At 41.9% G+C, this 13528-nt stretch overlaps 1 protein-coding gene across 2 annotated transcripts; it reads right to left on the bottom strand.

Moving 5' to 3' along the window:
• Window positions 1-202: 202 nt before the first annotated feature.
• On the bottom strand, window positions 203-11682 carry LOC131734982 (CLK4-associating serine/arginine rich protein-like). Of its 2 annotated transcripts, none has more exons than XM_059021486.1 (11): window positions 11556-11682; window positions 9536-9668; window positions 9017-9114; window positions 6661-6762; window positions 6189-6268; window positions 5579-5663; window positions 4827-4966; window positions 3550-3646; window positions 3040-3118; window positions 1637-1710; window positions 203-248 (listed from the first exon to the last, which is right to left on the bottom strand). In XM_059021486.1, the coding sequence occupies exons 2-11, from the start codon at window positions 9632-9634 to the stop codon at window positions 203-205; spliced, it is 900 nt and encodes a 299-aa protein (XP_058877469.1). In that variant the 5' UTR covers window positions 9635-9668; window positions 11556-11682. The 2 variants fall into 2 exon arrangements, with proteins under 2 accessions (XP_058877469.1, XP_058877470.1); XM_059021487.1 differs by lacking the exon at window positions 11556-11682 and adding an exon at window positions 11492-11548.
• Window positions 11683-13528: the final 1846 nt, after the last annotated feature.

Genomic DNA, 13528 nt, shown 5'->3' with positions numbered 1-13528 from the left:
TACCTTTTCAGAGTTACCAAGCACTTTGTGAATGGCGTGCAATAATGTGTGTAAATGTTTCAGACTTCTAGAATTAGAAAAGGAGTGCCACCTGGTGGCCTGCAGTATGATTGCAGGCTGCAGTGTTGAGAACCCTGCTCTGACTCTGAAACAGAGCCATGGTTAGGGGTTTAACTCAAGCTCCTTGCAATGACGATGCTGCTCACCTTTTATAGGGATCGTAGGTCGGGCTGTCTCTTCTGGCATAGCTGGAAAAAAAAAAGTAAAAAGGAAAAGTTTCAGTTAACATGTATTACTATGACACACACTTCTTCATTAAGCATGATTTACTATGTATGCTCCTAGACATCTAGATGTAAGCATGCACATTTACACAGCAGTTCATAGAATCACTAGCATTGTACTACTACAGCATGGCTTTAAATTCTTTAAAAGGTTACAAAGAGTGCTGTTGGTTAAAACATCCTTGTCGCTGATGCAAACCGACCAATGCTGAATTTGCATGATCAGTTTGGTTTACAAACAGACTGAAATGAAACCCTACCTCAGCAAACAAACAAGCAGCAAGGTGGTGATGAAACCTCCTAGAAACAAGCACATCTGCAACACACCACAGCTGCTATCCTCTGACAGGCAGCAGGATTCAATCTCTTATTTCCAGTAACATGGGTGTGGACAGTACAGTACCCAGCCTGGCTTGCTGCTTGTAAAACAATTGTAAAACTTAAAGGACTGCGAGTGGCTGCAGCTTTGCTTGTTTTAAAAAGATTAATCTATGATAAACATATTCATTGATGGCTGCAAAATCAGTGAGGAAAAATTATTGGAATTTCTTTCCACACGTGGTCCCATTCACTGATCTGAGAAGTTGAGAATCATTAATAAAGGCAGGAGCACGCTAACACTAGCGATGTGCTGAGACTGCTGCTTTCTGTCCTGAGATCCAGCACTAAAAAGGTCTCCAGATCTTTTTATACATCGGGTCCTTTTAATAGGAATCAGCTTCCTTTGGATAGTAGGTTCACAACGACATTTCAAAAGCACATTCTCTTACAAAATGTGTTCACTGAAATATTTTGGATATTTGCTAAATGTATCTAAGTGTCTGTCTTCTCTGTTTGGCACTAGCGTGCTGTCTCTTACCCCAGCAACTCAACTTAAAATGAGACCGTGGCTTGAGTGAGGAAATTATTCACTGTTAATTTCCTAAATTAACTAAAAATTAACCCTTTGCGGTCCATTGCAATTATTCCTATCAGGTCCATTGTCGGACCTTGTCCGACATCATTATAGGAACGCAAAAAACGGGTTTTAGTCGTTTTTTTCTCCGGAAAAAGTCGAGAAAACCATTCAATGGCCGAGTGGGAACGACAGGAGCCGAGACAAGTCGGGGGGGGGGGAAAAAAAAAAAAAAAAAAAAAAAGGCGTATCTCATGAATAGTCATACATAGCCCTGGTATCAGATAACGGGGCGGTCGTAAGTAAACAAGCTGGCTGCCTGTGAATCAGCGCACAGAGAACACGGACATTTGCAGAGCTTTTTTGAGATGTTATAGTAATAAAATAACGACTTGGATCGCATTATTGAGGAGTTTGGTGATAAAACGAGTGATCAGGAGATGAGTGAGGGGGGTACCTGGGGGGGCTGATCTGCCTGCCTTTCAGCCTCTTCTCTCTGAACTCCCGTCTCTGTCTACGGGACCGCCGACCCTGCAAGAGATAAAAAAAACACAGGCTTTAGAACAGCGTCATTCAGCCATGAATACACCAGAGAATTCCTCTGTTACAGTACAGCCTCTCCTAGCTCAGTGCCTGTGTCAGTGGTTGCAGTACAGCCTCTCCTAGCTCAGTACCGGTGTCAGTGGTTGCAGTACAGCCTCTCCTAGCTCAGTACCCGTGTCAGTGCTGCTGCAGTACAGCCTCTCCTAGCTCAGTGCCCCTGTGTCAGTGCTGTTGCAGTACAGCCTCTCCTAGCTCAGTGCCCCTGTGTCAGTGCTGCTGCAGTACAGCCTCTCCTAGCTCAGTGCCCCTGTGTCAGTGCTGTTGCAGTACAGCCTCTCCTAGCTCAGTACCCGTGTCAGTGCTGCTGCAGTACAGCCTCTCCTAGCTCAGTGCCCCTGTGTCAGTGCTGTTGCAGTACAGCCTCTCCTAGCTCAGTGACCCTGTGTCAGTGCTGTTGCAGTACAGCCTCTCCTAGCTCAGTGCCCCTGTGTCAGTGCTGTTGCAGTACAGCCTCTCCTAGCTCAGTGCCCCTGTGTCAGTGCTGTTGCAGTACAGCCTCTCCTAGCTCAGTGCCCCTGTGTCAGTGCTGTTGCAGTACAGCCTCTCCTAGCTCAGTGCCCCTGTGTCAGTGCTGTTGCAGTACAGCCTCTCCTAGCTCAGTGCCCCTGTGTCAGTGCTGTTGCAGTACAGCCTCTCCTAGCTCAGTGCCCCTGTGTCAGTGCTGTTGCAGTACAGCCTCTCCTAGCTCAGTGCCCCTGTGTCAGTGCTGTTGCAGTACAGCCTCTCCTAGCTCAGTGCCCCTGTGTCAGTGCTGTTGCAGTACAGCCTCTCCTAGCTCAGTGCCCCTGTGTCAGTGCTGTTGCAGTACAGCCTCTCCTAGCTCAGTGCCCCTGTGTCAGTGCTGTTGCAGTACAGCCTCTCCTAGCTCAGTACCCGTGTCAGTGCTGCTGCAGTACAGCCTCTCCTAGCTCAGTGCCCCTGTGTCAGTGCTGTTGCAGTACAGCCTCTCCTAGCTCAGTGACCCTGTGTCAGTGCTGTTGCAGTACAGCCTCTCCTAGCTCAGTGCCCCTGTGTCAGTGCTGTTGCAGTACAGCCTCTCCTAGCTCAGTGCCCCTGTGTCAGTGCTGTTGCAGTACAGCCTCTCCTAGCTCAGTGCCCCTGTGTCAGTGCTGTTGCAGTACAGCCTCTCCTAGCTCAGTGCCCCTGTGTCAGTGCTGTTGCAGTACAGCCTCTCCTAGCTCAGTGCCCCTGTGTCAGTGCTGTTGCAGTACAGCCTCTCCTAGCTCAGTGTCCCAGAGTCAGCGCTGCAAGTCTCACTGAGTACATGGCTTTCTCCTCCTCCAGGGCTTTAGCGTGTTTTATTGCTTCAACCTCCTGTTTGTCTTTCCGAAGCATTCTGAAAAACAAGGAAGCAGTAATGAGACTGGCGCTGCAATCGATAATTCAAATAGAAGTCAAAATTAGCAGCAGCTATAATATTTTCTTTGCCAAGATTAATTGGACGGTTTCATAAGTTTGCTGGAGCAGCAGCTACAAGCAGTAGCTAGATCAAATTATATATTATGTGTTAGTAAATCTATAGGCTAAATTAGAGGAAGTTAAATGCTGATTGACCATACACTACAGTGGCTACTAAAATGAACACACTGTCCCAATGGATAAAAGCTTGCATATTTTAAATCCAATGTGTATTTTCTATTGCGGCAGCGATCTGGTTTACTCCACACTAACTCAGTTGCTAGTGCCTCCACTAAGCTCTTAATAACCCCTCCTTTAGGACTGTAGAGTGCCCAGAAGGTGAAGCAGTCTACAGTTCACAGCTCTCACCTGACAAAGTCTCCCTCTGCCATGCCGTAGGAGGTGGCCAGCTTGTTCACTTCCAGCACCTGCTCCTCAGCCAACTCATCCACATCCACCTCCACATCTGCACCAAGCACAGAGACAGAAAGGGGGAATGACACAGAGCTAATCACTGTCATGAGACAACACATCCACATCTGCACCAAGTACACAGGCAGAAGGGGGGGCGACATGGAGAAAACCACAAGCCTAATATAATAGAATGACTCAATGAAGAGAAAACTAAAGCCTCTGATCTTGTCCTATAGCAGATAACAGGGTCTATTTAAAAGATGTAAAAGGTGTGGCGGATCTGTGCTGTCGTTCATTAACTCCAGCTGGTGTCCTGGGCTGGTTTATTGACCACACTAATTACCATTACTAAATGAAATAACAATACAGTGAGGTGCTCAGAAAATCAGGTTAGCAATTAAGGCAGTTTAAAAATCATTAAATAGACACCAAAAAGTAGGGCTGTATTTTTTCATTGTAAAAAATGCGTATTTCACAGTCTAAAAATAAGTATTTCAAGATATTTCTCGATTAAACAAAATACAATAGCGTTGTCGCATTTTGGATAATTTTCTCTTGAAATGTTCCTAAATATTTAAATGCTTATCTGAAAAACAGTAAATGTTAAATTGTAGAATATTACGCAATTTTTTATGTCCACCTTTTAAAAAAGACATTCTATTTTCACCATCAGTAAATTATCAAACAAAATAAAATCAAACAGAAATAAATGTTAAAGTAACAGACATGTGAAATGTCCCGTTCTTGTTCTGGGCAGAGCGATCTTTAGCAAAAAAATTTCCGCTCTTTGATGCAGCTGGTGTCTTTATCGTTGAAGACACTTTAATAAAACATCGTGCAGCTCTATGCACTAAACCGGCTGCCAGGTTCCTAGATGCAGTGTAACAGGGAGTGCATCAATAAGGCAAGCGTTTGCTGGATTTATTTTTAGGTGATAAATATGTATATTTATACTATTTTTTCACAAAACAAAAACAGGTTCCGATCAACTAATCTAAAGCAGGGTCAATACCAGCACTTCCCACCCATTCTTTGATCCAACCATAATCATTATAAAATTAAACCTCTGATCGGTTCCTAAAGTACCTATTAAACCCTGAAATCAACCGGCAGAACAGGATCAGATTTCAGCACCTCCAATACCTAACGGAGATCGCTCTAAATGATCTCCACGCCTAAAAGCGTTCCCAAGTTGATGCATTGTTTTTCTGCCAACTGTCTTCCAGACGTACCGATGTCTGGGATTTCTTCGTCCTCGTCTGTCTCGCTGTTGTCCGAGTCCTCGTCCTCCCCCTTATCAGATGGGCTGTCTGCCTCAGTCACAGTGCTGTCCTCATAGGTATACCCAATTGACACCTTCTTCTCAGCCAGCCTGCTCACACACAGAGACACGGGCAGTTTACAAACGCATTCCCTTATTTATAGTGCATGATGTCCTCTCTGTTGCAAACAAGTAGGTCGGTAACAAACTTTATCCCAGTTGCAGCAAATACAAAATTAGAGCCATATAATGAAAAAAGGGTGTTTGGGGTTTAAACGCTAGCCAAATATGAATCATTTAGAATTCAGTCTAAACATCAGAATTGTTCATGTGAAATGCAGGACTTGGTGTTTACACAGAATGGTATGAGGTTATTTATTTAATATTCAGTATTACTCAGAATATATTCCATATACACACTGGTGTTGTACATGTTAGTGTAATCTTACATGCCAATAGTCTTGCACTTCCTTGGTCAGAATAGAGGTGAAATGACCCAGGAAGTGAAACAGTCATTTTTTAATGTTTCTTTTTTTTTTGCTCAAACATATGTTTTTTAAAACTGAACATACGCGACCACTAAGAAAGTGGTCACAAGAGCTTAGTAAGTGTTAAAAATGGATGAGTTTTGATGGGCTGAATGGTCTTGTCTTGTTCCCGGACTTTTCTTATGTAAAAAGAACTACTGCAGCCCAGCAGCGCGCCCTCACGAGAGCTACTCACTTCTTCTTCTCCTCCTCGTTGGGTTTCTGCAGCCCCCCGTAGAGCTCATCCATGTAGATCTGGTACAGACACTGCTCCTCAGAGACTGCAGGGAACAAAGGCAGGCAGGACCGATTACATTGAAATCTCCAAGGAGAAACACCATACTAATAACCGAGGCTTTTAAAAAGAACATTTTCTGCCTTCTCATAATAGTCTGTTATTTTGCTCTGGTTCCGTTTTACTTTGGTTCAGTTTTAGCCACTTAACAAAATGATGGTGAGCAAATCTCTAGATGCATCTAAAAAACGAAATGTATCTGCTGAACCAACATATTTCTTTCAAGCTTAAACCACAACACCATCCTTTGATGTTTTAATTGACTGCTTGTCCAGCCAAACAACTGAGGATTTGCATGGAACTGGGGATCCAGCAAAATAAACACGTTTTCAAATCTGTGGAGCGAACTGCACCAAACTGACTGAAATCTAGCCTGAATAGTTTAAAGGCTATGCAGTTTGATTAACTTGAAATGTTTGAAAGCGTTACTGAAATAAGCCACAGTTCTCCTGCCTCACTTATTTCACCACCTGAACCCTGCTCTACTTCCCCTTCACACACATCTACTCACTGCTAGCAAAGTCGTTCTGCACCAGCCCTCTGTATCTCTCATAGTTACACTTCCTCTCGTCCGACTCCTGCTCCGAGCTCCTGCAACACAAACACTACACTTAGAAGATTTACTCAGAGAAACTGAATCCATGGCAAACACTGACTAGAAGTCTTTATCAATGTCTTTTTAAAGAGAAATTTGGGGTAACTGCACGGTGTGTATTTTCAAACTACTAATGTTAAAACTAGGGACGTTATTTGTCAAGGCGATTTCAATTTGGACTCTGTGAGCTCCAGTCAGGACTGCAGGTTGGTAAACACAGCAATTTTACAAGAAAGCGATTCATACATGCGATATTTGACTTGTGTAATATTACAGACTGGAAGCAGACTGCAGCCCCAGTTTGATACTGGGAACAAGAGGAGATTAAGTTAAACAGGTTTCACGGTGCAGATGGAAGTGTGGAATTAAAGGCAGGACCAGCACTTACACAGTACTTATGAGAGGTGGAGTGTATTTGGGGATGTAATCCAGGTGCGCTCGGACATCAAAGCGGTCTATCATGTTGTTTGCATCCCCTTGCCAAGGCATCCTGGAGGAACACAACGGACACACAGATCACATTACATACACCAGCACTGGCCTGCCGTGTTCACGGTCAAAACATTACTGACCAGAGGTTTCTTCACTCTAGGGGTTAGGTTCCTAAACATTTAAACGTTAGGATGAAAAACATTTGCACGTTTAAACTTTAACACATGGGGAATGCTGGTAACCAATCAGAAAAGCCATCACTAGAAGAGCTCCATCGCTATCATAAGCAGCTTGTGTTGGTTTGTAAGACTGCGTGTCGATAGCAGTTAATTGGATATGGAAAAGAAGACACTTACTACTACACAAAGACTAAGGCTAACACACCTATATCTGGCTTGCATATATTTGATAACGGTTAAACATCTAGGCAATTCAAAATGTTTAATAAACACTTGACACCTAAAATATTAACATCCTTATGGGGATGTTTTTTATCTAAAAAACTGGTATGTTTACAACTAAAAAAATGTCATACTGTGCCTGTACAATATACATTCAAATAGATTTGCTGTTAAAAATCAGTCCATCTCATAATGAAGGATCCTAGATAAATGGAATTAATATCATTTAAAAGCTTGGAGCCCTCACGGTACGGGTGTGCTAGTGTAAACGGGGTATTAGTGAGTTTGCATAAATTCTTGTTTTGCGCAGTGGCACGCTCAGTTACAGAAATTGTCTAGCAACCAGAGAAAGACGCCATGTCCAATTTCTTCTTGTACCGGAACAAACATGGGTTTTTTCATATTTGAATATTCTTTATATTCATTTGCATGCGATCTTTTTGATAAAGTCATTTATAAATTATGTTTGTTGAATATTCAAATGGTTTTCCCAGCACTAATGTATATGTAATGCCTGATGCTGGCATTATTTATTTATTTATTTTTTTTAAGATAGAAAAATGTTGTTTATGGCTTATTTACTAAAAAATTGTCAAAACTTTGATATATTAAGAAAAAAATATTTCCTCTGGGACCTTCAGGATTTTTCCACTGCTGGCCACATCGCGGCTGCTTTTCCTGGCCTGGTTTGCTATATCATACCCGCACGCATGTTCGAGAAAATAGCCAAAGACCTTGATGATCATCGATTCAGTTGAACACCAGGCCAAAATAAAGTATATAGAGCGAAAATTAAAATATCTACCAACGTTCTTTCAAACACAGCACTCTATCCCACAACCCCCCAGTGACCTTTTGACACAGAACAAGAATTCCAAGGTTGACCACATTTGGAAACAGCACTGAAACGTGTTTTTCTTGCCAGGGCGGTGGACATGAGGCATATGTCTATTCAGCAGCAAGGCCCTGTTTTGTTGGTCCCCTGATCAGTTTAACACTGCCCGCGGCGACTAAAGTCTCCCACCCACTGAGCATTCTATACTGCCTGCCAGAAACGTGTTGATCATTTTTTTTTTTCATTTTCTGTCCAATCAAATGCTCGTTGCTAGGTAAAACATTGCACATTAATGAAGTCTAATTTGTATTTTGTTTGGAGAGCATATATCGCAATGTGATTTGTTTTTGTTTAACTGGGATAGCGACAACAATAATAATAAAAATAATAATTTCCAAATGCTAAACAATTCAGTTTTTTGTTTATAAAAATGTTTATTCATACACTGAAGTAGTTAATACTAAAGAATATTAAATACATTGTACAAACAATTGCCTAATGAGTAAACAGTACATTTGAAAAAAAATCATTAATATGCATAAAATGTTATTCTTTCCTTATTTCAGATATTTCTGTAATAGTGTCAGGGCTGGTAGGTGACGCAAATCAAATGAAGACATAAGCCCGATATCTGCTCCTGCAAGGGAGCCGGCTCTTTTGTACAGCGTTATCGGCGCTACGCTTCAGAGCGCGAGGTCCCGGGTTCGCGTCCCACCTCCGACTGCGAGAAGCTCCTGCCTGCGGGAACCGCGGTTCACCACAATATTTAAGGTAATAAGCAGAAACAACATTTCAAATCCATTTGTGAGGAAAATCTGACATTTGATAAAAAAATTTTAAAAAAACAGCAATTCGTACATAAATTATAGTTGCATATGTAGCAACACTAATTAGAATATACTTATAGGTGCAAATTTAGTGACAGTGTGCAATATTGAAAGGGAGAAGACAGGGCTTTTTTTAATGACTCTTAGAATGTGAGTGCTCCAAAGCAGGAAGGCAGTGAGAGAGTTAATCGGGCAGTTTCACTGTGTCAGAGCTGCTGCATGTTAATAAAGAGCAGGGGATGCACTCACATGTTGACCGGGCTCTCAGCAGCCAGGGCCACTGCAGAGTCCAGGTGGATTTTATAGGCCCGCCCATGGACCTGCAGGAACTGCGCGGGGTCCTTTTTCTGCAGGGAAACAGAGGAGCAGTGGCAGTTTTACTGTACAAATCACACCAAACAGCCACCGTGCTTACCTGGGCATGTGCTGTCTTCTGTGAAATTTTGTTAATTCACATTAAATCTGTTTATATAGAACCAGCTGTGCTTTAAACATTTAGAATGCTTTGTCACCGACAGAGTTCAAGATCTACACTCAGTGAAATTATAAGTGTAGTTGCTGCTAGCAGGTTCCAATGGTGACGTGACTTTCAATTTACTGTATAAGGACCCTTCACTTATTCCCTGTTTTTAATGTGTGTCTGTTTTTGGGTGTGTACTTCAGAAAGAGAAATAAAGAAGGAGCACTGTACAGATGTACAAAATCTAGTCAAATTAACATGCGGTAAACCTCTTCGTTGTTCTCTCAGAGAATAGAGGCACTACTCACAATTTTCTCATAGAACTCCCTGCGGCGCTCAGCCCGTCTCTTATAATCCACCATCATCCCACGCAGCTTTCGCTCATGCTTCCGGGCTTCGTGCCACATGCTGGCACCCTGCACTGCCTTTGGCACCCTAATCCTGGAGGCAGAGAGGAGCACATGAGGAGTCAGGGATAAGAGCTAGGATTTAAACTAAGGGATTAGAGTAAGTAGCAGGGCTCTGAACAATATAGCGTTACAGTCCCCACATGTTGCTACAACTGTTTAAATAACATACCTGTCATTTTTCTGTTCATTGTTAACATCCTGACAACTTTCTACACTTACAACTTTAAAAGTCCGTTTCAAAGCTCTTTTCAAAATGTCCGCTCTAGTGCACTGACAGTGTAAGGATTAATACCCACCTTGTCAAACAGGTAACCCAGCAATATCTGATTTAGAGACCAGATCTCAAATCCCCAGTGCGCTAGAGCGGACATTTGGAAAAGAGCTTTGAAACAGACTTTAAAGTTATAAGTGTAAAAAGTTGTCTCTCAGATCTGAAAGAAAGGTGTTAGACGGCGACAGAAGTACTAGTAATTAAGTAAAGCAGAAAATAAAACAGCAAGCATGCAGGTACATCCACTCCTCACCTGTAAATTAAAAATTAGAATCATCATCAGATGAAAAAAAGTGATGACAGTCCCTATATCACCAATATGTACAAACTGCAGGCTACAGAACAATAGATGGCAATGAATAGCTTATTGAAAATTGTAAGAGAGATATTTACAACTTTAAGGTTTATTTAAATTAGGTCTTAGTATCAAAGTGTTCCCAAGCCACATGTAAAAATGTGACAAGACACCTTTAATTTTACATTATTATTATTATTATTATTTGTTTATTTAGCAGATGCCTTTATCCAAGGCGACTTACAGAGACTAGGGTGTGTGAACTATGCATCAGCTGCAGAGTCACTTACAACGACTCACCCGAAAGACGGAGCACAAGGAGGTTAAGTGACTTGCTCAGGGTCACACAGTGAGTCAGTGGCTGAGGTGGGATTTGAACCAGGTACAAGCCCTTTTCTTTAACCACTGGACCACACAGCCTCCTGGCATTAGGCCTATATCTGTGCACTACACCAGTCCACGGTTTAGATTGCACCAGCATGAGCTGTTGTTTATTTTTACATTGCCAAAATGTAATTTTAGATGCTTGCAGTATGTGTCTGGCAGCCAGACAGTCATATGCAGCAGCTGCAGCAAAAGGCGTTCATGCACTCCAAGATATATTATATGACAAAGCAGGTAATGTGGTAACAGTCTATAGCACACACGAACAGTGATGAGCATCATGGGTGTTGAGAGTTTCTTGGTCCTAATCCTTGCCCACTGTAGTCTAAACACACACGATTGAATCAGAAATGTCAAACCCAAGACAACCAGAATCCAATCACCACATATAATTGCGTCTCCCAACACAGCACATATATCTTACCGCTATCGGGAAGAGTAAACTGACGAATAGCCTACACACGCTTAATAACGAATAAACCAATTAAGATTCAAACAATATGTACATACGGTATAACCAGTATTTTAACCATTTCACCGCAGGTATATGGTTACACCGTGCAGCAGTCTGATGTGTTTGAGTGCTCCGTCATCCATAACAAAACTCACACACCTTTCTTCCATTCTAATATCCAAATGTAAATTATATATACATTATATATATATATATATATATATATATATATATATATATATATAGTGAGGTAACCATAGTGTATGAAATGCAATTAGGAATGAACAGTGTAACAATTGTCAAAATAATGGCAATGGCTATTCAAGATTTAACTGAATTCCCGTCTCCCAAACAGCAAAAATACTCCATGATGCCGTGGTTAGCAATTGCAGTTAATTGAAGACGGATTAAAAAAAAAAAAAAAAAAACTCCCTTCACAAAAGACTTTACCCTCTTCGCTCTCTTCCTGTGTTTAAATAACAGTATGCAATGGTTGTAAATGTATCGCTGTTACCTGACTCAATTGTAGTTGTTGTTAAGGAACTGTATAATTAACACTCGCTTCCAACCTACAGCACAGCAGCCATCACACCGCCACTGTACAGTCCTCCGATATCCCAGCAGTCCGTGTGGTTAAAGGGGCGTGGTGACGAGTTAAGGACAATATAGTGGTCACGCGGTACTCTGTGGTTCCCATGGGATTTAATGGGACAGTATATTGTTGTTATACTAATATCATTGGATAGTATGGGCATTGGATACCATGATAATTGGTACAAAGATAGAAGGATATGTGCGAGTATCGCTTAATAAATAAGTAAATAAAGTCATTTTTGTATTGCTAAGTACTTTTTGATATCACATCTTTGAGTAGAGACATGCTATTATTATCGTCATATGTATCAGCGTCATTAGCCTACGTATTTCGTGAGTGTGACTGTTTTCCACTATAATATATATATATATATATATATATATATATATATATATATATATATATATATATATATATATACACACACACACACACACAGTACTGTGCAAAAGTTTTAGGCAGGTGTGAAAAAATGCTGTAAAGTAAGAATACTTTCAAAAATAGACCTGTTAATAGTTTATATTTATCAATTAACAAAATGCAAAGTGAGTGAACAGAAAAAAAATCTACATCAGATCAATACCCTTTGCCTTCAAAACAGCATCAATTCTTCTAGGTACACTTGCACACAGTTTTTGAAGGAACTCGGCAGGTAGGTTGGCCCAAACATCTTGGAGAACTAACCACAGTTCTTCTGTGGATTTAGGCAGCCTCAGTTGCTTCTCTCTCTTCATGTAATCCCAGACAGACTCGATGATGTTGAGATCAGGGCTCTGTGGGGGCCATACCATCACTTCCAAGACTCCTTGTTCTTCTTTACGCTGAAGATAGTTCTTAATGACTTTCGCTGTATGTTTGGGGTCGTTGTCATGCTGCAGAATAAATTTGGGGCCAATCAGATGCCTCCCTGATGGTATTGCATGATGGATAAGTAAGTATCTGCCTGTACTTCTCAGCATTGAGGAGACCATTAATTCTGACCAAATCCCCAACTCCATTTGCAGAAATGCAGCCCCAAACTTGCAAGGAACCTCCACCATGCTTCACTGTTGCCTTCAGACACTCATTCGTGTACCGCTCTCCAGCCCTTCGGCGAACAAACTGCCTTCTGCTACAGCCAAATATTTCAAATTTTGACTCATCAGTCCAGAGCACCTGCTGCCATTTTTCTGCACCCCAGTTCCTGTGTTTTCGTGCACAGTTGAGTCGCTTGGCCTTGTTTCCACGTCGGAGGTATGGCTTTTTGGCCGCAAGTCTTCCATGAAGGCCACTTCTGACCAGACTTCTCCGGACAGTAGATGGATGTACCAGGGTCCCACTGTTTTCTGCCAATTCTGAGCTGATGGCACTGCTGGACATCTTCCGATTGCGAAGGGAAGTAAGCATGATGTGTCTTTCATCTGCTGCAGTAAGTTTCCTTGGCCGACCACTGCGTCTACGGTCCTCAACGTTGCCCGTTTCTTTGTGCTTCTTCAAAAGAGCTTGGACAGCACATCTGGAAACCCCTGTCTGCCTTGAAATTTCTGCCTGGGTGAGACCTTGCTGATGCAGTACAAATACCTTGTGTCTTGTTGCTGTGCTCAGTCTTGCCATGGTGTATGACTTTTGACAGTAAACTGTCTTCAGCAACCTCACCTTGTTAGCTGAGTTTGGCTGTTCCTCACCCAGTTTTATTCCTCCTACACAGCTGTTTCTGTTTCAGTTAATGATTGTGTTTCAACCTACATATTGAATTGATGATCATTAGCACCTGTTTGGTATAATTGTTTAATCATACACCTGACTATATGCCTACAAAATCCCTGACTTTGTGCAAGTGTACCTTGAAGAATTGATGCTGTTTTGAAGGCAAAGGGTGGTCACACCAAATATGGATTTGATTTAGATTTTTC

This window comes from Acipenser ruthenus, unplaced genomic scaffold, assembly GCF_902713425.1.
Source record: "Acipenser ruthenus unplaced genomic scaffold, fAciRut3.2 maternal haplotype, whole genome shotgun sequence".
In the NCBI taxonomy this organism is placed as follows: Eukaryota; Metazoa; Chordata; class Actinopteri; order Acipenseriformes; family Acipenseridae; genus Acipenser; species Acipenser ruthenus.
Note: the sequence above shows the minus strand (reverse complement) of the source record. Positions and strands in the feature narration are given on the sequence as shown.